The 24,009-nt window shown below is 39.5% G+C and overlaps 1 protein-coding gene across 1 annotated transcript in view; it reads right to left on the reverse strand.

Annotated features, from left to right (window-relative positions):
• Positions 1 to 24,009, reverse strand: part of CFAP47 (cilia and flagella associated protein 47) — a 185,418-nt gene that overhangs the window by 105,595 nt on the left and 55,814 nt on the right. Inside the window, exons 31-41 of the mRNA XM_083734113.1 lie at positions 23,504 to 23,597; positions 22,870 to 22,977; positions 22,079 to 22,268; positions 16,433 to 16,530; positions 14,844 to 14,960; positions 12,488 to 12,622; positions 11,469 to 11,581; positions 9,311 to 9,461; positions 6,958 to 7,046; positions 5,827 to 5,904; positions 1,361 to 1,443 (exon numbers count right to left, since the gene is read on the reverse strand). Of these exons, the coding sequence (XP_083590239.1) occupies positions 1,361 to 1,443; positions 5,827 to 5,904; positions 6,958 to 7,046; positions 9,311 to 9,461; positions 11,469 to 11,581; positions 12,488 to 12,622; positions 14,844 to 14,960; positions 16,433 to 16,530; positions 22,079 to 22,268; positions 22,870 to 22,977; positions 23,504 to 23,597 (1,256 nt within the window). The remainder of the gene's footprint in view (positions 1 to 1,360; positions 1,444 to 5,826; positions 5,905 to 6,957; positions 7,047 to 9,310; positions 9,462 to 11,468; positions 11,582 to 12,487; positions 12,623 to 14,843; positions 14,961 to 16,432; positions 16,531 to 22,078; positions 22,269 to 22,869; positions 22,978 to 23,503; positions 23,598 to 24,009) is intronic.

The following is a 24,009-nucleotide window of genomic DNA, read 5'->3' on the forward strand; positions in this document are numbered from 1 at the left end:
TGTATCATTTGCTGATTATATTCACTTGACTGATTTATTTTCCTGATCACATGCAAACTGTAGCAATTTCTGCTTCCTTTTTCATCAGAATTCTCTGACATCTACCTCTACTTAAAGTTAGTTCAAAACAAGAGGCAGGGATGGTGACTACTCTTCTAGAGTTAAAGCTTTCTTTCTTTAACATCCCACTGAATGCACACAAATCCCTGAATATAAGAGCTTCTCTCCATTGTGATCTATGTTATATACTATATATTGTATAAGACCATTTTACGTACTATGCATTATAGTAGAATATGTTATACTGTTAAAAACAAATACATACTTAAAAACAAATACATACATTTAAAAACAAATACATACAAATACAAGACAGAGCAACTGCAGATTTTTTTTGTTAAAGAAGTAGCTTTTTTTTTTAACCTGGACAACAATCTTTCCTTCATAAAGATAACAGCAGGCAGAGCAATTCTATCTAGAGGGAAGCTGAGTGGCAGATTCAATGCTGCTTCCTGAGTCCTCTTGTTTATACCAGTCAGGGCAGAAAGGGAGAGTGCAGTTCTTTCTTAATCATCAACATTGGGAGCAAAGCTATGTTTTCACTCTGAATCTGTATATATTTCAGGAAATATTGTTTTTCCTTTTTGAAATAAAGTCTTAAGTCAAAACATATATCTAATATATGTCAAAACAAAACAGTAAAACAAATGAGATATTCCCTCTTTCAAAAGCTGCAAGGAACTAACAGTTATTTAAATAAGATAATTTAATCACTGATCTTTCAGGAGCTCAGCTGCCCAATACATCACTGAGAAATAGGGCCAAGAATAATGAACCCATAACCTGATAGGCAAAGGCAGGTCCTCAGAATTATTGGTAAAATGATTGTTTCAGTGCTCAGCTGAAACCCCGTCAAAAAGATACACAAAGAAAAGGCTCCATTAGAAAATATTTTAAGTGGATCTAAGACCTGGCAGATAGATTTAATAGGATCAAAGGATGCACTTGCAGGACTTTTAAACCCACCTCTCCTTTCCTTTTCCTGCCCCCCCCCACCTGCTCTCCACACCAGAGCACTGCAACTTCAAGCCAGAAGTGCCTTAGGGTGCAATCTCACTTACCTGGGGTAAAACTCATTTAATTCTGTGAGTCTTACTTCTCAAAAGACTTATACAGAATTACGCTGTTACTCTTTGGGGAAGGTAAAATACATTTGAGCACTATAAGCCTCCCCCCGAAAAAATCAATATTTATAAATAAAGTAGGTTTTTTTCCCAAGTAATCGGGAAAAAATGTTATATGTAGTTTAACAAACTAAAATGGGAAATCAATAAGAAACATGATTAAAAATAGAGCTTACCAGCATTTGATCTGTCCTCTTGACTGCAGAATTTTTTTATAACTATCACATCATGTCTTTTATTCAGTATGTCAGTTTCGGAGCTAAAGAATGAAAAACAAACTGTTTCTTGACATAAAGAATAGAGGCCAAATTCCTGAATCTTGGTGTGCCTCGGTTATCACAGTTATACCCAAACCTTAACAAGCTGAATCATATAGACCTATTTCATTGATTAATATGAATGCTAATTTACAGGAATACTGACCAATTGCCTTTTAAAGAAATTTACCCAGCCATATCCACCATGACCAAGTCAGATTGATAGCCTATTAGAAAGATTCTCATTACATTTTTTAAGGGTCAATCACCTCCAGAACCTCTTGTTCTTGGGATGCTGGATGAAGTCAAGGCCTTTGATTGTTTAAACTGGCAGTCTCTCTTTACAATTTGGTATTTGTGCATCCTGGGTTGATATGCTCTCAGATGTATGCTATGGGTTACTGGCCCAAGTTTTGGTGAATGGGGAACACTCTTAGATATTTCCCATTGGCCGGGGCATGAAGCAGGACAGCACACTATCTTGCCCTGGCCACAGAACCCTTAGCTTTGGCACTGAAAGCAGATGAGGATCTAAAAGGTATTGAATTATCTGGAAAAATCCATCTTATCAATATGCTCACATATAATGCTGCACTATTCCTTTCTGACCCTAAAGCCTCTTTACCTGCTATTATGCACCAACTTGCTATATGTGGCAAGATATCTGGATTCACTGTTAACTTCACCAAATCAGAGTTGATGTGTATACACACCCCGCCAAACCTACAACTGAACTGACACAAAACAACTGGCCAGAAATACCTGGGAGTGAATATACCTAAGACTCTATCTGAACTAGAAAAACTGAACTTCCTTGATAAAACGTTTAACAACTAAGCTCAAAAACTGGTCAAAGCTACCCATCTTTACTTATTCCGAGTCTTACCAATAAGCACACCCATCTCTCATTTAATAATGGGCCAAAATTCTATTAAATTTTGTTCATGAAAACAAGAGACCTCAGTTACCTCAACGAACCCTTTATAAGGACAAGAAAGAAGAGGTATAGGAATACCTAATCTCAAATGGTATGAAGACTCCACTCACTTACACAACACTCTCTTGATTTTACAGTACTCAGACCAGGTCCAATGCTTCACCTGGATCACTGTATTCAGTATTTTAATGTCACTGTCATGTTACATTCAGTGAATGTGCTACCAATCTTCTACCTAGTTCATTAAGACTCTTTAATCTCAGCCCTTATGTTTCCTTCACTGAAATAACTTTCTAAATAGTTACACTAAATGTTCTTGCAAAAATATAGCATCACATGTGTATAACAAATATGAGGTAATTGATCTTGATAGCTGATCTTTAATTCCTCCAGCAAACTGTCTTAATCCCAGTAATTTACCTGAATGTCTAATTTAGGCCACAAAATCTAAGAATTTCTATTCCATTAACTATTATAATGGAGTAACCTTGAATTTTAAAAGGTGTCCTCATCTGCAATTCCTAAATCTATTTGGAGTCTCAAAGGAATCCCCTAAGCCAACAATCTATTCAGTTACTCTAAGCTCTTTCAATTACAATTCTATATAGTTAACTGGCTTATTTTAATTTGTAATTGTAAATTCAAATTGTTCCCCTGAGATTATGACTTACTACCTCATGGTTAGCCATGTGTCACTGAAGGATCTTACTTGGTTCAATCCTAAACACAGCTGAAAATGTCTAATTGATCAGCAAGTAGCTTAGGACTGAAGCCTTAGGGCAGTTTTATATGCCTTTATGGCAGCTATTTTCATTTTCAGTATACTTTCTCTGCATGTGAAAAGGTATACTGTCTCCCTGACTGGCTTGCCTCCTAATATCCATGTAAACAAAAGAATATAACACAATTGTCATAGTGAAACCTTGAAACTCCTGTGTTTGATATCCTGTATCTTGTTCATAGCCCATTGCCCTTTTTATTTGTTATGCTGTGGATTCTGATCTTTTGATAACCGAGTAAAATCTCCTAGTTTTATCTTATATAGTATTAAAACCCATATTATTCCACACTGATCACAGGTAAGGTAATATTATGAGTATCTAAAGCAGCAATCTTCAACTGGTGGATCAGGAACGAGCTTGCGGTCTAACAGCAGTACTGCCACCATACAGGCATATGGTAAAATATAATAAAGTGGATCCCCAAATGCATTTAGGGGCTAACGATGGGTTCCAGAACTGAAAAAAGGTATCTAAAGTATGCTTTTGACTTTCTGCCATACCAAAGGTTGAGTAGTGATACAAAATGACAGTACTGCATTTATGTTTCCGTATCATACCTAATCAATCATGCATAAAAGTAAAAAAAGAAAAGTATGGGTAATGGCTGCTCATTAAAAAATGGCTCCAAAGGCCTATTGGCTTCACAAAACTTATTTCATGATACTGTACTTTGGTTCCTGGCTACAGTTGATCACAGTAGGATTGAGAGACAAATATTGATATTTCACTGTCTGAATCAGTCTAGATTCAGTCTAGATTCTGAATCAGAATCTAGAAGCCATCACAACTGATAAGGCAATTATACAGCAAAGAGAAAACAAACCTAGGGTTGTATATTCTACTCAGAATAGGCCCATTGAAATTGTGGACCTAAGTTATTTATGCCTATTAATGTCATTTTGTAAGTATGTTATTCAAGACAGTAATCAGCTGCAGAACATACATGCCACACTAATTTCTTGCTATCGTCTAACTCTGTGGAACAGGATTACATTTTCCATAATTAAACCTTGCAGCCAAATAATGAAATTAGCAATGTTAGGGTTAATGTGAGCTTCATCAGTTATAAAGGCTATAAAGAAGCAGCAGCAGCAGCATATATTTTAATGAATTGCCTTCAAAGAGAAGACTTTCATATATGGGTAAACCACACCAAGGAACTTAGGTTATAGCAGGGATTCTCAATTTGCATTTCCTTCTGCCCCCAATTCTAGGAGGATCTTAAAAGCAGTCACGCTTGTGGTGCTCTTTCAATGGACTAGAATTTCTTAGCTTCCACCTATTTCAAACAGTTTTCAGAAACCTCTTATAGGAATACAGTGAGGTAAATAAATTTACTGAGTACAATGTGATAGTTTCTTTTTACCTCACACATGTAAAGTTACAATTGTGGAATGGATGGCTATACCACATATAACAGGAGTTAATAATACTGAAATATTCCATCCGTAATCAGGTACAAAGTGAATGTTTGGTGCATATATAAGATTTTTTTCAACCGCAGAATTTCAGTAAATATAGATGAGATGTCAATGTAAACCCCATTCACAGAAACCGCTGGTGCAAAGCTATCAATGGAGAGCATTTCTGTGACTGGTTGAGAAAGAGCAAGAACACATGCACTGCCTCCCTTTGATTTCTGGCAGCCAGCTGGCCCAACCTAGCCTGATCTTGGTGCCAGTCACTACAGAGCTGAGTAGGATTTTTCCCCATGTCCACTCCTGCAGGCTAGTTTCATCACCTACTCTGTTCTACATGGCATGGTGGGTAAGGGCACAGGTGGGGGGTGTGGCTTAGTAGGTTAATTTGTTCACATTTTGGCAGGTATGTGCAGGAGATGGAAAGGCGGCAAGATCAACAGCTGAGCACCCTTAGACACCTTTGGAGGTGGTGGGCATGTTCTGAAGGCAGCCCCTCCAGTCTGTGCATTCTGTAGGGCTGGATATTGAATGCCTAGTCTCACCCAATAGGCGCTGTTGGGTTAGAAACGGGAAGTCTTCCTAGATACCTTCAGGGCAGGGCTCAGGTAAGGGCCTATGATCAGGTCATGCTTGTGTCCTCAGCAAGGTAGCTCCCATGGGATCTTCACACAGGAGCTGTTGAGTTATAGTTACCTCGACTTTCTAAGCATCTGGATAGAGTTCACATTGTGCTAGCAGAAAAGTTCCGCCTGTGCAAGCAAATCAACCTGCTAGACACAATGATCCCCTTCTTCTTTGCCTACATGCTGTTCTGTGGGGTCTCCTGACCCCCCCAGGCCAATTAACCGGGTGGGGGGAGGGGGAATAGAGGGGGGAAACAACACTGTGCAAGTGGAACCCCTTGCACAGGGCTTCTGCTGATGGGCAGGATTCACCTAGCAAGCTTCATTATTTCTATAATGACCAATACACACAAGGAACATCTGCTGCTTTAAAAAGACAAGAGTGAGCTTGGTCCTTCCTCTCACTCATTAAACCAGAATGGGGGTGTAAGAAACACAGTGCATATGCACGCACACCTGTACCATTCCTCTGTATAATTACACTCTTACAGAATTCCTTCATTTAAACTGCTACTATAACTACCATAGTGCAATAACCAACTAAGGAAGTATAAAAAGATATGACAGAATTATACTGTATTATCTCTCACTGAGCTGCGAGTTAATAAGTTTGAAATCTTACCTTTTTGTTTTACCTTGGCTGAGTTGGTCTAAGTTCTCAGGCTCAGTGATGCAACTGGTTGATTCAACTAAAATGACACTAAAAATATTTCCAGTTTAGCAAAAAGCCTACAATATTGAAAGGTAATAAAACAAACAACTTGCAAAAATAGGAATACTGCAATACTTAGATCTTAAGAACTCTGACCTACCCATCCCAAAGTCTCTGTACTAGCAAAAATACTTTAATAACCAAACCTAAGCTTTTTTTCCATGTACTTTTTACCTAGACAACAGAATCCTTGGAGAGATGAAGCCTACCCAAGGTGTTCTTGACCCATGCCCCTCCCAGCTTATAAAAGCAGATGTTAGGGGACTGGTGGAGTGGGTAATGGGAGTGAGGAATGCTTCTTTACATCAAGGCAGAGTCCCACCATATCTAAAAGAAGCAGTGGTGAAATGTCTTCTTTATAAAAACAAAAACTTCCAGGTATCCCAAAGTTCTGGATAACTTTCAGCCTTTTCTGTGGCTGCTCCCATATTGTGGAATTCCCTCCTAAGGGAAGTTGGAGTAGCTCCCTCCATGCTATCTTTCCACTGGCAAGCTAAGACCTCTGTATTCAGACAGGCTGTGGAATGCTGGGTGCAGATGATGTTGACCAATCAGCATTTTAATGCTGGTTTTAAATGCTTTATGGTATTTTAACTATTGTTTTTAACTAGTTTGTTTTTATTAATTTGTAATTTATAACACTGTTTTAAAACTCTTAAATCTGAAAATGTCTTTTCCAGGGTGAGTAGAGCCTCTAGCCAACCTTTTAAAGACAAATAAAATGACATAAAACTCTGTAGCCAGAAAAGTTGAATGTCTATGGCCAAAGCATCATTTTTGGGGAGAAAAAGCTAATATGTCATCAGATTATTGCATATTTCAGATACAAAATCCTTTAAAACAACTACAAAATTTAACACAGATAAATTTAATAATACATGCCTGAAAGCCAATCATTTCTTTATAATTCAGAGCATTTTATATGTGTCCTGGTAAATGGTGACATTTACTGGTTTTTCATGTTTAAAGCAAGAACAGAAAATTATGGAAAGAATATACAGAACTGCCTAGAAACCAAACCATTTCAATCTAATGTGATACCTGAATGGCCCGTCCATTTTGAAAGGACTAATAACCTGCAGATTTAATTCGTTTAGCTCATAACATGGAGATTTGCATTTTAATACACCCTGTAAGTAAATGAAAAAAGCATTAGTCTTATAGCTCACAATTCAGAGTTAATTATATTTTTAAATAATCAGATCCTTTTGTTTTCTCTCTCTCTCTCTCTCTCTCTCTCACACACACACACACACACACACAGGTTAATGGCAGTGCAATGTACACTTCAAAAAGTTCTGTCAATAAAATATTCATAGAAACAGCCCCTTTCCAACAAATACCGAGGGAGGCAAAGAAACGCCAGCTCCCTAGAGTTGGCACACCCAGTGGGAGTTGACCCTTCTCTTCTCTTTTTACTTTTAGCCTTACATCTAACTTCCCTCATTCCCTCTGGACTAGCTAGGAGCTCTCTGCAGGAGGGCATCTGCTGCTGTCTTCCAAAAATGACTCTATTTTTCATAGAAAATGGTGGATTTACAAGGAACACATGAGCCAGTGGTTGTGGAGAGGCAGTTTCATCTTGTGTTTCCGATAACCAACTATTTCAGCTATTGTGCACAGACCGTTTACTAAATAACCCCTTCTCTCTGATGGCGCTGCCTGCCAATTCCTGGAAGCACACCTCTAGGTTACAGCAAAGAAGCCAAGCATTTTCCATCTTCGATTTCTGTCTACCACAAGAAAGCTGAACATTAGAGTCTCAATTCTCTTACCTCTTCCTATTTTCCTTAATTCCATTTCCTTGCCTGCCTCTGATTCTCACAAGATGGGGGAAAGGATGACTTTGTATATAACCTTTCACCCTTTGTGATTCTTTCACTCTTCCCATAGCAAAGCTAAGTCTCTATGTCTCTTAACTCCAAACTCCATATAAAGCAACTTTCTACCCTCTGGTCTCTCCCTTCTTCGCAACAGTAACTAAATGTGTGCTCCAGGCAACTTGTGGCTGGGTTATCCTGTGCAATGGATTCTTAGCCCTTTCTCTTCTGTATGTTTCTCTGGAGGCATTTCAGTGCCAGTTTGTTGCTTCTAAAGCATTTTATACTTGCATTTCTTACATTTCAACCATATTTCTTTTATAAATAAATATTATTACAACTGCAACAACAGTTTAGTTATTGCTAACTCTCCAGAGCAACCATGCTAAAATGGTCTCCTTACTGGTCAGTCCGAAATCCCTCAAAGTAAGAAAGGTATTCAAAGCCAATGCAATTTGCTTTGTGCACAACGGTCTCCAGCAAGAATCAAAAGAAAAGCGTTGCTAATTCCCCAAATCAACACTTCCTGTGAATACCCATGTAAAATACATGTTCACACATGAGCAGAACTGGCAGGGCCATCTTAAGCATATCTGGCGCCATGGTGCAAAGATCCCTCCGCCCCGCCCCCGTTTCCAGAGTTGTCAATCTTTTTTAGGGAGGACAGCGCTGCCGGCAATGCACCCAGCTTTGTGGGGCTGGAGGAGGGCTGGAGGGCAGCTCCTCCAGCGGGGAAGAGGCAGAGGCTGGACGCGGCGGCTCCCGGCTCAGCTCACTGCTTCGTGCCACAGGGGCCATGGCAGACAGTGGCTCTGGGTGTGGCGTGGCGCTGCTTCGGCACAGCATGGCGGAGGCAGGCGAGGGCAGCAAGCTGATACCGGGAGGCACCGCGTCCAGCCTCCACCTCTTCCCTGGTGCCCTCCAGAACTTGGCACCCTGCATCACTAGCCTCTATGGATAAGACACCCCTGGGAACTGGCAACAGCGAGGAAAGTTTTTTCAGCCTGAGGGACACATTCCCTCATGGTTAATATTCTGGGGGCTGCAAGGCAGTAGTGAGCAGGACCAAAACAGGCAGGGCCAAAATTGGGGGACACACACACATTCACTTGCTGCTCTCAAGCCTCCAGCAATTAGGCTTCAAACAAGCATGTTAACATTTTGTGGTGTGGGACACCATTTTTTGCTGGGTACCACAGTGCCCAGGGAGTGTTAGCTCTTCCCTTCCCAGCTGTGATCCCTCCTCCTAAAAAAATACACCTCTCACAGCAATTGGGCTTTTTTCAAGCCTGTTAAATGGGAGGCTGGGCAAAAAGGTGATGGCACATGGTGCATTGAGATGCTCCACTGAAACATCTGAACCATGTCCCACTGGTTCCTCAGCCCTGTTTTAATAGTGCAAGAGATATTTCAGCATCTTCAATAATAGAGAGATCTTTAAACATGGACTCACTATATAATATCTTAGGGTGTTTGCTATCTGGAACAATAAATATGACCTATTATTCTATAATACACATGAAAACCTGATTCTAACGGACTACAGATTTTATCATTAAGTGCATGGTACCTACAGCAAGTTTAATACGACTGATCTTTGTCTTCAAGGAGAAAGCCATAGTAGCCCCAACCACTCCAGTTAAAGCTTTTGTGATAAGTAACAGCACAGCTTCAGCAGGATGCAGGAAGCGACTAGTAAACTCCACATTTATGGTTGTTTGGCTCCTAAGTCAGGAAATACAGAAATATATTTTGCAATGGCATTATGGCAAAGTCTTTCCCAGAATAAATCACAAAATGGTAAAAATAGATATTTCAAATCTAGTAAAAGTATGCATTGAAAAAATATTTGACAACAGAAGAGCATATGGGGAAATAAGCCTTGCAAGCTCTAGAACAAGAATCCTGAATAGTAAAAAAATTTAAATTAATAGAACACCACTGACTAAAACTGGCACAGAAAGATTTGTGTACGCCATTAAAATTAAACCCAAAGTAATTTTTAAATTACTGTATTTATAAATTTCTGAATAAAATATATACCAAATTCATTGCATTCTGTTCAAATTAGTATTTAATTTATTTTCACCAGATGTTCTAGAGTTCTTTTTCTGGATCTCGTATTACACGGGTCCCAGAGACATGTTGGGAAAATTAAGACACAAAGCAATGGGAGTCCCACTGTCACATCGCTTTGCAGTGTGCTCAGCCACCCACAATATATAAAATGTGGTGGGACTATGTGGGGATCCAAGGGATGTGTCCCTAGTTGCCATGGCTCCTATGCGAGCTGAGCTGTAGGAGACAAGTGTAGGATACAATCAGTCTATCTACAAAGCTCAGTTTCTATTATTTTCTTCATCCTTTTAAAGTACTTGTTTTAAATATTTTATACAGTTCATCCAGACCTTAGCTGATAATCATAAACAGCTGATTTTAGAAAACAAACATCTTTTCAAGTACGTTATTGTTCTAACTTCATGCTGTATTAACTCTGGAGAAAACAGCTAAATGTATTGACAAAGTGCTGTTTAGGAGGTTATGTCGACGACTCCTTAAACTCTCAATTTTGCCAACATTTAAAAACGAGAGATTTAAGCAAGTAGCTTACATGAAATTATTTTTATTGACTAAAAATAACCTACTGTGTTAAAATGTCAAAAAGCAGGATGCACTAGAGTTGGCAAAATTCCATACAGTTAGAAAATAAAGTTTTTTATTATTTTTATAGAATTTTACAAAGCAGACGGGGAAAGGAAAATATAATACAGCTTACTTATCTGTAAGCTTACTTACACAACATCTTATATTCTTATTTCTCCCGACTTGGAAGATTACCTCGGATTGATTAAATTAATGAGGAGGAGTTGTAGACTTCATGTAGCTCAACATGAAGTCTTCAACTTCATGTTGAAGACAATCCATGGTACCAGGTGTCAAATACATTGTGTGAAGGTACTACAGAACATTTGAGGGCTACTCATCCTTTGTTTCTATTATGGGATGTACTAAGGAATATAAGAAGTTTAAGAAGGGAGGGACACTAACATATTCCCCTTAATTTCTCCCCATGCCCCCTCTTGCTCCTCCACAACACTGCAACTGCCCCCTTTAGCTGCATCCACTTCCATCTGAACCTCTCCAATTCCTCCTCCTCTCCAGCTTTAATTTCCCCATCACCAGAGCCCTAAAACCGTCTCACACATATGCACCTAACTTAACTTAAAAATAAAATAAAGATAGCTATAAGTTAATAAAGAGCAACAGGAGCTGAATTATAGAAATCTTAACGTTTCAGACATTTTTCTCCATTGCAAGTTAATTTTGTACCATCACTTTGTTTTGAAGCAATTCTGATTAATACGAAGCGCAGCAGAGGATGATCTGTGTTGCTCAACCTATTGAACTATTTGCACGAAACATAAAATGGCATTTGGAGATCAAGCATCGAGGAAAAGCTTTTACATAGTATTTGCTGCTTTACCCCTGATCCGATTCAGACATAATACAACATGGACTCACACACTCCCTCCTCTCATACTTGAGAGGGATAGCCAGAAAGTGAAAAGGGAGTATACAAGCCCATAGTATCCTTCTAATATACACTGTGATTTGAAAACTGGGAACATTGTGTCTCAGTCAGACACCTGCTGCTCTGCAAAATATCCTACAAAAGATAAAGAAGGAATAGAGGCTATCTCATTCAGTAAAACAAAATGGAAGGCTACTTACTTTGGGGAAATGGTGACCATATTTCCTTTAGGTAATGAAAAATCAGCACATTCTCTTCCTAAAATTGTAGCAGTGTAAACCAAAGGCTTGATACTTGGGTTTTTTAACTGTATCTGTTGCAAATAAATACACAAATAACATTTTATTTTATTTCTATCCTACCTTTTCTGAAAGCTCTCACCAGACAGTTTATTCTAGAATGTTCTTAAACACAACACCACAAATAGTGGTATTGTGAATCAATAGTGTAATAAAATAATGCTAGGTAGGGATGTGTTATTCATGTAGCAATAAAATCAGTAAAAAGCTTGAGAGTGTGAGGAAAAAGTGTTTAGATTCTGTTTAAAGGCCACTAGGCTTGCTCCTGGTAACACCGTCTTGATTGACTTCTCGTGTCAGCCCAGAGCAGGACCTCTGAAACTGATCTTAAGAGCTCAGGAAGGTTCAAGCAAAAACCATGCAAGATCTCTGTTTATTTTGCACAATATTCTGTTGTCAGTACAATGTAGCACATACACTGGGAAGTACAGTGCTCCTTATTCCAAGTGATAACACTAACGGATGGCTGTGATGTCTGAGCTGCCGTGTTCCAGAAAGCCACTCCAAGTAGCAATTGTCCTGCTACATGGGGAAAATATTGCCTTTCCCCAGCACTGAAATATTGTGGAAATATATGCAACACATAATCAGTAGCATTTACATAGTGCATCTATTAAGGTCTTGTTCACATATCATGGTAAACCATAGCTAATGGTTTGCCACGATCATGCCCTTCGCATCTGTTTTGCTCCTCTCTGCTCATGCACAGATGAAGAAACAACAATCCCAGAGATTGATCAGTAAACCAAGAACAAACCATGTATACAGAGCCTGAATTTTGGGGAGCGAAACAAACCACAACCCCTAGTTCAAACATAATACTAAGCCAGGGATTAAAGTTTTGTTTCCTCCCAGCGCAAGGAACTCACAATGTAATTTCCTTAAGGAGTCACTTAAAAGTAGAAAAAACCAGTTAGTACCTTTCTAACAACAGTAGCATGAAGCGGACCAGCAAACTCGACAGATTTCTTAGGTAAATACTGGGGAAGCCACTCATATAAATAGACACAAAGCATAAGCATTGTGATTGGATTTGGATCACAAATGTCTGTAGCCTAATTAAAAAAAGATGCAGAGTAAGTTCATGCTGTGGATAAAGATCCCCCCCACCAAAGCTTATAAATGAAGGAATTTCAATATCAAGTTTCAATATCAATATCAATTATCATCTCGACTACCGATTTTTCATACATAAAGGAACAACAAAAGCAAAGGGTAAATCCTAGACACAAGAATTTAAACTTTCAAACACCAAGACATACAAAGTATATTTCAATGAGGAACAGAGAATAAATTTTACTTTCATTGTGTTGTAATAAATTGCATGGCTGCTGAAAATGAGGATTGTAGAACTACTTTAAATAATAGAGATTACATTTCCACCAAGTTTCAACATTAAAAAATTTCCATTGTCACAGAGATCTATCATTTACATTTTAATACATTATTGAAACTGCAAGGCATACTACAAAACAAGCATTCTGAAATTCAGCGGATGCAGTTATTCACAGATACTGACTTATGACTAAATGTATCCACCCTACCATTACTGCATCCCACATCATTTAGAGTACCTCAGTAAAAAAAAAAAAAAGGATTAACCAGTTCACATAATTGGTTCATTAATAATCTCATAAAATATGGCATCATTCATGGCACTAAAAGTACAATGCAGCTTTCTGCAATTAGAGTAATGCAGATGAATATCACAACTGTTAATATATTTTTTATTTGCAGGGCAGAAATACACTCTAACCCAATGGATTTTATGGTAATTTAGGTTTAAAATGCAAGTAAATGACTGAATCCAGCAAGCAGTGGTCTGTAGTAAAGCCCATTTGTTTAATATTCAGATTCTGTTTGAAGGTAACCATTATTTTTCTATGCATAAACCAAAATATATATTATACTCTGAGTGAAAAATGCAACATTTCCAGCCCCTTTGTTCAACTGTGTTGATTCACCTCGAGTCTGAGCTACAATTCAGTGACAAACTTTCTGATTTGCTTTGCTAATTTAAAAGCTGAAGTGAGGTAAAAGGTTGATGCTCAATAGTAAGAGCCCATGTATTGCATGTAGAAGTCTCAGATTCAATCCCTGACATGTTCAGGTAAGGGGATGTGACAGGCCCATGCAGAGGGGGGTAGGCAGCCAGCTAACCTTTCCCCAGGCTTTGGAGGGCTAGACTGGCTAGCGAGCCCTACCAGGGACCACCTGCATTTTTGTTTGAGTTTGCAACTTTATTCTAACAAGACTCCAGGCCTCGGGCTTCAGACCAGCTCTGCAGAGGCCTTCCCACTCTTATGGCAGTGGCTTTCTGCGGTCTCAAGCAGAGGTCCTCTGCTTCACTTCTTAGCTCTACTATAAGAGGAACCATACCTCTGAACATAGCTGTCAACTTTTCCCTTTTCTTGTGTGGAATCCTATTCAGAATAAGGGAATTGCCCTTTAAAAAAGGGAAACGTTGACAGCTATGCTTCTGTATACCCTTCCAGTAGCACCTTAAAGACCAACTAAGTTAGTTCTTGGTATGAGCTTTCGTGTGCATGCACACTTCTTCAGATACACTGAAATAGAAGTTTCCAGACCCTTCTATATAGTGAGAAGGTGGGGAGGGGTATTACTCAGAAGGGTGGTGGGAATGGGTGATTGGCAGATAGCTGTGATGAGCCTGTTGACGACTCTTAACGACTGCAATAGGTCTTACAGGAAAAAGCAAGGGGTGAGAAGGTGAAAAATGGCTTTGTCATGTATAATGAGATAAGAATAAGCGATGGTGTTTTCTGGTCACATCTGTTTGGATTCTGTGGCGGAAGCTGTCAATGTACAAGTCCAGTGTGGTATTGCGTCCATCAGGAGGGGTCCATGTGCACATGGAGACACCTGGTCTGAACAAAGACCTTGGATTCCGTTTTGGAGGCGCTTCGCAAAACGAATTTCCCTATGGGGTTGCTTCGCAAGACGAAAAAAATATTGCGTCCCCCCGCGGGGTTTTTTCGCTTTTTTCGCCCTTTTCTTAAGCCGCTAAGCCGCTTATCAGCTGTTCCGCTGATAAGCCGCTTAACAGCTGATCACTGGAAGCCGCTTGACAGCTGTAGCGCTAATCCGCTAAGCTGTCAATGGGCTTGCTTCGCAAGACGAAAAAACCGCTAGACGAAGAGAATCGCGGAACGGATTCTTTTCGTCTTGCGAGGCACCACTGTAGTTAACTTATCCCAATATACAAGAATAAAGAAAAAACTATTCACAGACCATTCATAACTTAGATCCACTTACCAGTACATGTATGTCAAGGCTTATTGCATGAAAAGCATTTACAAGGATCAGGCAATTGTGAAGACATTGTTCAGAAGTTTGTGGATTAGTGTACATATTCACAAAGTGTGTTGAAATCTGCAGATAAGATTAAAAAAAAACAACTGAACTCCTTCTAAATCATCTTAGTAATTAGCTCCTAGTTTAGGATTTGGAATGAACATTCCTATTTGATACTTTCTGATTTCCTTACACATTGGGCTCTCTACTGCTTCGTCTTCAAGAGCTCACACCTTTCCATTAAAAAAAATAGTCTTTTTCTTTGTTCCTTTGAACACTGTGGCACTAGCACACCTTGATGACACCTTATTCAGAAAGGTGCAGCTTTATGCTGCTGCACTTCCTCGCCTCAATTCTTCACTTATTGTTGCTGCCAGAATCACACCAAAGCTGGCTAACTGCATGTCAGAACAGTGGCTCATCAAGACCACTACTGTCTGCTCTGACTGACAGTCGCTCGCCAATGTCTCAAAGGTCATTCCTAGCATGGCCACCTGGGATTCTTTCAGCTGGAGATTCTGGGGACCGAAATGGCAATGTCCAGCAACACAAAGCAGGTGCTACACTACACCCCATTTTCTTCATCAGGAACCTCCAAAACAAAGTGATTTTGTCAGTAGAAAACCACTTAGTCAGTTTACTTGTTCTCTAGCTTCCTGCTTGACACCTAATTGACAAGCGTTTCCAGCAGGAAAAAAAGGTCTCTGCCTTAGGTGTTCATTTTGTGTTGCTTTTAAATCTGTCTTCTGGGGTGGGGGTTACAGCTTTTTAAACTATTTAAAGATGTTTTTTATGGTTTGCTTGTAAATGACCTTGAGACATATGTGAAAGGCAATTAATTAATTACCAACTTCAACTACACCTGTCTTTTCTACTTAATGGCTTCCATTCACACTTTCCCTAAAATGTAGCGTGCTAAATTTAGAACCGGAATTGTGGGACAAGAATCTGGAGATCATGCACTGGTTCCACTGTGCATTTGTTTAGCTGCAGCCACAAGTGAAGACAAAACAAATGACACTTTACCCAACAGAGAGAGATATGTCACAATAATACAATTTGGATTGGAAGTGGAAGAGGTTAGGAACAGACAATGGAACAGAGTAAGAGCACAAAATGGCAATGAGGGAACACAAGGAATGCATTTAGGGTAGTTCAGGAAAGTGGGTCTTGATGATGGGCATGAAGCAGAAATACAGCCTTAAATGAAGGGAGAAGTGAGAGCCTAGGGAGAAGCATGTTGCAAGGCAGAGACTAGAATGAAAGACTCAGATAACAGAAGCTATTAAGTTATAAGTCTGAGCACAGTGAAGGAAGAAAAGGAAAGATTAGAGAGAAGATAAAATAGGTAGCTGGCACAATAGCAAAATGAGAGATGGATAACTTATTATTTCCCTCCTGTTCAAGCTCAAGTTAATCGTGGCATTTTTAATTTTCTATTTTCTATCCATTGTCTATCAATACATTGAACACTGATTTCTCTTATGCAATACAAGTATTTAAAAACTAACAAATAATATTTCCATCAAAATAGTGAAAAACTTTCTTACCAAATAAGGGCAATATTTGGCTACTTGTGCAGCAAGGACAAGGCCATCAAGTAGATCTTTATCAAAGTTTACTATCCATCTTGTAGGTGGTATATCACCTGTTTGAAATGAGAATTTAGTGTTTTCCCCTGAAGAATCTGCAGGCCTATTCTGACATAATTCCTCCATTTTTCCTTGTGGAAAATCATATTATAAACATAGTACAATATTTCAAGTATGCCTACCCAATCTTCCTAGATAAATTGTAGTTTAATTCCCTCCTGCAATGTCCCCTCACCAAATTATGTTGGTAAGCTTTCAGTTCTCAGACATCTTCATCATCCTTTAGGATGAAGATCACATGAAGCCCTACCACATCAGATCCTGCAAATAGATCTATAGACTGGTCTATAGACAAGCTATTCAGCACATGGAAGTATTTATAGATAAGCATTCATTGGAATTATCTATTGGCAAAGGATGCATGTATGTTACCCTAAAATGGCTCTTTTTTAGGAGAAATCTCCTAAGATAATAGCTGGAATGGAGGTCAACAAAATTTCTTACTCTTATATATAAAAAGGTAAAGGTAAAGGACCCCTGACAGTTAAGTCTAGTCGCAGACAATTCTGGGGTTGCAGCGCTCATCTCGCTTTACAGGCCGAGGGAGCCGGCGTTTGTCCGCAGACAGTTTTTCCAGGTCATGTGGCCAGCATGACTAAGTCGCTTCTGGCGCAACGGAACACCAAAACCAGAGCAGCGCACGGAAACGCTGTTTACCATCTTGCTGGAGTGGTACCTATTTAACTACTTGCACTTTTTGGCATGCTTTTGAACTTCTAGGTTAGAAAGAGCTGGGACACAGCAACAGGAGCTCACCCCATTGTGGGGATTCAAACCACCAACCTTCTGATCAGCAAGCCCAAGAGGCTCAGCGGTTTAGACCACAGTACCACCCCCATCCCACTCTTATATATACACCATACCTAAAGCTCAAAATTACTAGACACAGATTGTACATTAGCACTCAAGCTCAAGAAGCACTCTTAAAGTTTATTTGGAGCTAGTTCTCTAACAAATGAAATATTTTATTAGGCAAATAAAACAACAGATTCCATTTACTGATGCCCAGCTAAGCTGACTAGTTTTACCTCTGCTTCATTTTTTGCTATCTCAGTCCTAACAATTATTTGCTTTCCTTGTGCACTGTTGAAAAGCAAATGCATTAATTAGAACTCCCATATGTCTTAATTGACAATTATGTTACTCAGCTTTAATAATTAATACATCAGCACTTAGAATATTTACCAGCCAAAATTGCATTAGCACTAGAGTCATAGGTAAACACCATAATGAATTAAAATGTAACCCAATTCCAAAACCCATCCCTGGAAATTTTTAATATTTAAAAGTAATTAGAAGGTTTCAGCTACACTAAAAGGTTGAGCAAAGCCATTGCAACATTAATAAAGGAACATGGGGTTTATGTCACTCTATGCAAGAATTGTCATTAAATAGTCACCTGGTAGCCATGGTGACCTGAAAAGTAAGCACCTCTTATTCACAGCATTGTACTCAGCAGTCCAGCCCTTTAAAAATAAAATTCTGTGTATGATTCCCACAGTGTACTAACTGGTTTATAAATGTGTGTTGTATTTTATATGTATTTTGTTGATTTACTCTTAAACTATGTATTTTGGTCTATGTTGTAACTTGGTCTATGTTGTAACTTGGTCTATGTTGCAACTTTAGAGTTGTTTAGACAGACAACTGCAAATTATGTATAAATATTTTTTTAAAAAAATAAATCAGGCATATGCAGTTCAGTGTTGAGTGAATTCATATGAGAAAGAACCTTCATTGACCAAAATCAGACAGGGGCAAGGATGGCTTGTTGCCTTGCTAATCAAAAGTGCCTTCTCACCAACATTACAATTACTGGTGGACAAGCCAATAGCAGTGAAGAGGAGAAACTGCAACTGCAGCCTACTTGCCCATTCACCACCTTCCTCTGGAAAGCAATAGGGAACTGGGCCCAATCTTCATGCTGGATGAGGATCTGAAAGCAGCCACTTCTATTTCTTGTCTCTGTTCTTGATGCTCACCTGAACAAGTGGGCAACTGAGCGCATACTGATGGCACTGAGGACAAGGAGGAGTCCCCTGTTGTGCTGGATCTTTGCAGCTACCTAAGGATCCCAATCCCTGATGCTGGCCTAGTTCCCAACTATCATAAATATTCTGCTGACTATCCTGTTTGGACCGTTGTCAACATTCATTGCTACACAGCCGAGATTTTGGACATTACACTGAATACCCAAAATTTTATGAATTTTGAAATTTACATAACGATACTGACAGTCTCAGGTAAATATTGTAAATATCTGAATACAGCTTCTTATTTTTCAGGAATAGAAATCATCTGGGATTGTCAGCAAATTTTAGGCAGATATTCATGTTAATATGCATATAACACCTGTACACCCTAACCATATTTTAGGTTCTGAGATCAGATGCACCCACTCTTCCAAAAAGATTTAATAAAAATATTTTAGTACTAAATTCACACCACAAAGAGGTACATGATTCATAGCAGAAATGTCACTTAGCATTTAAGATTATCTCTTTCTGACTTTTGAAGTAAAAGTCTGGGAAGGCATAAACAAACCTTCCATTATTGGTCCCAAACTGCAGTTGAAGCGTGGGTCAAAAAAAATTATTTAAACAAGTTTCTAAAGGCTTCTAAAGTTTATGATGGCTTGGATGAGTGTCAGAGTTTAAGAGATTATCACTGTGGGAGGAAATCTATATAAAAAAGAATTTTGTTTAGTCCCCTTGTAGCAACAAAGAGCCTGAGAACATAACTTAAGGCAACATCAAGAAAAGAAGGTACAGAACATGCAAGATCAAACTTATAACCTGTCATTTTACCTGACATCTCAATAGAATCCAGTTCAAAGATTTTATTTCAATGCATGGAACTAAAGGCGCTCTTTGCTCCAACTTACTAAAGAGCAACGCTATTATGTAGCGCTAGACTTTCAAGTAGAATTGCTATCTGACTGGTTTTAACGGGTTCTTTAAAACAAGCAAACAAAAGCAGTTCTCAGACAGCTGAACCATAGAAGCCCTCAAGTGTTCTGCATGTTCAGGCTGCAGAACCAGAGGAATCCATGCAGGCAATCTGTTTGTGCAGGGTTTTCAGTGACTCAGGACATTATTAACTGGGGTGCAGGGCATGGATATCTTTTAAATTCTGGCTTGCTCTTGACCAGAGGCGGAGCTAGCTGCTCCGGCACCCGGAGCGGCGCACATGCTATGTGCCTGAAGGCAGAACAATGGGGACAGGGAAAGCGTCCAAGGAGGGCATGGCCGTGGTGAGCATCCCAGGGGGTGGAGCAAACCACCCATGGGGGGCTGCTTCCTGGGCGGGGGGGAGGCGCGCCACTTTGCCAGCAGCCTTCCTCCATTCCCTCTTCCTTTTGACAGCTCGGGAGAGGCTCCCCCCCCCGGAAGCAACCAAGTAGCGGGGAGCAATGGCGTGCCATGCGCCCGCAACTCCCAATCCTCCTCTGAGCTGTCAAAATGAAGGGGGAAGGGGGGAAGGCCACCAGCAGGGTAGGCTTGGGAGTCGTGGGCAGACAGCATGCTGAATGTCACCTCCCTCAGTGATGACACCCAGGCCAAACCGACCCCACCACAACCCCTTCCTCCACCCTTGCTCTTGACATCCACTGAATACAGCAACAAAACACCTGTAAGCCCAAATATTTGGAACTGAAATAAATGTGAGGGTAGAACTGAACTGTAAGAGAAGGGAGTGGAGGAGAAGAAAAAAGGAACATATGAGCCTGAGTGGCACTGTCAATCTCTTAACCATGGAGACAGATTCATTTAACGGCAAGGATCATATGACCCTCAGTATCACTGTTTATTATAGCACTTGTCCATCCTTTCTGCTGCCAGTCTTCTATTACAGCTTGCTGGCTTCTCCTGCCTGAGCACAGGAAATATGAACAGGTAGTTCATGCTCAAAATATTCTTCTGATATGAAATTAATACTTAATAATAACACAGAGCCTAGGGCTTCCCAATCAGAAGGTCAGCGGTTTGAATCCCCGCAACGGGGTGAGCTCCCGTTGCTTGGTCCCTGCTCCTGCCAACCTAGCAGTTCGAAAGCACCTCAAAGAGCAAGTAGATAAATAGGTACCGCTCCGGCGGGAAGGTAAACGGCATTTCCGTGCGCTGCTCTGGTTTGCCAGAAGCGGCTTAGTCATGCTGGCCACATGACCCAGAAGCTGCACGCCGGCAACCTCGGCCAGTAAAGTGAGATGAGTGCCGTAACCCCAGAGTCGGCCACGACTGGACTTAATGGTCAGGGGTCCCTTTACCTTTATATAATATCAATTTGGTGTGTATGGTGTATATGGTGCAAAATTGCCACAAGGCTTGTGACATGAATCCTTTAAATAGTCTTGTAGTTCTTGAGCATGGGTGTCAGATGGGGTGGCACATTTGCTCTCAAACAACACGTCCTTGCATTTCCTGTACATAGCACCTTTTCTCTCTATGTCTCAGCTCTTGGAATAGGGCATGGATGAATAGTTCACTATTCGGATTATGGCTTGATCTGTTCTAACGCTGCGTTTGATTCACTCTAGCTGCTGGACACACCATATGGATACAGGGAAACAGGTCTGCATAAACATTCTTAAGCATGTATTATATTTCAGCCTTGTGTGAGCTTCATGAACCTCCAATCCTAGTTAAAATGTCTTTTTCCTTTCAACACAGGCTGAGGACCTGTCTAGAGAACTAGTTGCTTTGGGTCTCAAGAGTGGCACAACATGTGTTATGGCACCACATTACACTAATCCTAACCCAGTTTTGATGGCACAGCATGGAACAGGATCAGATCATTAGTGAATAAGATCAGGTCATTAATGAGCGGGAATGTCATAGGCATATGGCAGTAATTTAGAAAAGATACATTATAAAATTATGTTGAAGCTTGGTTAAATAAAATAGCTTAAAGGAAGTATTCATATCACAAGCCTTGTAGTAATTCCGCATCATATACACCAAACTGAAATTATATTCTTAAGTATTAATTTCATATGAGAAGAATATTTTGCACATTATTTTAAATGTTAATGCTTTTCTAACTTAGACTGCTTTAATCTAACTACTTAAAGATCAAACTCAGCACTGCAGTCACAGTTGGTGTCGAAAGAAGAATTATACTGACATTCATCGCTTTTACATTTTCACTGGTATAATAAAACAACAACTAAAATTTGAGCGGTGCACAGTACTGTCAGAGAGGTGAATAAGTCACACAATTGACTTTTAAAATGCTCTTTTCAAAAGATGCCTTTGTTCTGAGACTTTGAAAAGACTTTGAGAAGTCGTTTTGTTCAAGAAGAAAATAACTGAACTGTCCAATTTAGAAAAAAATGGCCTTAAAAATTACTTTTTCAAGAGGGACTATGTTTCAAGAGGGACAGCTTCATATTTCAATATCTGAATACATTTAAAATGTTTTGACCAATTCTAAACTTATTTTTAAATCTGTCTTAGAAAAATCTTTACAATAGACTTCCTGCACATAAAAAACCAGGACTACCAGCAGAATACTAGTTAGCAAGTTGGTGTGATTTTCCCCCACCTTTTTTGCTGTCTTTCCACACAATTGCTCGTGTCTTCTCAAAATTTCTGTTCATCCAAATAAGAAGAATTCTTTCAGATGAAGAGTATATATTACTAGACAAAGGATCAGCACTTATACGTGGAACATGTTCGGGGTTTTCTGAACCACTCTCGGTATCAACAATGGAGACACGGTGAAGAACCAAAATCTAAAATGGACAAACTATTTAAAACTTTCTTCTATATAACCAACAAACACAGATTTACTCAGAATAAGCCCTACTGCTCTAAGTGAGATATCTTACAAAAACTCTTTACTAAGTATACTGCCTAGTGGTAAGATCCTGCTCTAACACAAAGACAACTATCTTCTCCCTTTTACTTCTGCTCTATGCTTCAGAAGGGACTCTTGCCTCATGAAGCATATGTACCTTTGGTCTAATGTGCAGTTCAGAACATAATTATCATTCGAATTTCACACTTCTCCAAATTTCGCGATGTAGTTCTGAGCTCAAATGTACCAAAATGCCAAAAGTGCAAACATCACATATTTTAGGATAAAATAGGTTTAGAAATATCAACAATGAGATTACTGAAAAATAGACTCACCTGCCCATACCTATCATAACACACCATAGCTGAGCAGATGAGAAACAAAAGCAGAAAGCTGTTCTAAACTATGGTTTGCTTGCTGTACACCTGAAAGTTCAAACTACTGCATGGATTCTTAACTTAGGGTTAGCACAAATAACAGTTTTGCATTATGTCTGAACCCTGCCTAAGACATATGCACAAGCTTGCTGATCTCACCTTGTATATTTGAAGCAACACATCTGTCCAAGCTCGCTTGCTCATGGCTTCAAATAGACAATCATCCAAAACATAAACATAACTGTCATTAGGATCAAACGACTCAACCTTCGGAGAAATATGAGAAACTTGTGATTTATACTTTGACTTCATTCTAAATTGGACAACAGCAAACACTAAACATTAGCTATTGCTTTCTAATATAATCACCATGTATAACAAGTAGAAATGCAGAAAATTCTGTGTTATTATACATGAGGATATGCATAGTAGTGCTGCAATTGAATTCACAGCTATATGGGCTTCACTTCTAAATAAATATGCAAAATTGTGTCTGTTAACAGGCTGCTATCTAGTAAGAAGCAAATCCCTACTTGCACCCCGATGAGCAACTTGGTGCAAAGCTGAACATTCCCTCCATTACATAATGTTATTATAAGGTAGAGAGCATAAATGTACACTGTATGTCACAAGCAAACTTTAAAAAATAGTAGCAAGTATAGCACATTTGGAATTAAACACAGCATTATATGGGGTATGTCAATGGGGGGGGGAGTTCTTAATCTTTATGATTAAAATTAAGCCCAAGATCAAGATTGAAGTGCATTGATACATTTACATTATATAAAATTACCTTCACCATAAGCTGTAAACAGGCCCATTTCTTATAATCTTCAAAGTCAAGGAGAAACTGAGGCAAAATGTGAGGAAGGCATGCTCCTTGACCTCTAACATAAATATAGAAACAAGAATAAAGGATAAATAATAAAGTCTTGGAAATTGAAGTTCCTTTCTCACACTCTTCACTGATGCACTGTATTCATGCCCCCTTTTCTGTGCCAATACATTTGAAATATATAGCTATGAAATTCTGCACAAAAGAGGCAGCAAGAAATCTGTCCTAAAAATCAGGTGTGCTACTCACTGCAATAAAGGCAAAGGTAAAGGGACCCCTGACAATTAGGTCCAGTCGTGACTGACTCTGGGGTTGTGGCGCTCATCTCGCTTTATTGGCCGAGGGAGCCGGCGTACAGCTTCTGGGTCATGTGGCCAGCATGACTAAGCCGCTTCTGGCGAACCAGAGAAGCACACGGAAACGCCGTTTACCTTCCCGCTGGAGCGGTTCCTATTTATTTACTT

The sequence above is a fragment of the Podarcis gaigeae genome (genome assembly GCF_964106915.1).
Source record: "Podarcis gaigeae genome assembly, chromosome: 4".
NCBI classification, from domain to species: domain Eukaryota; kingdom Metazoa; phylum Chordata; class Lepidosauria; order Squamata; family Lacertidae; genus Podarcis; species Podarcis gaigeae.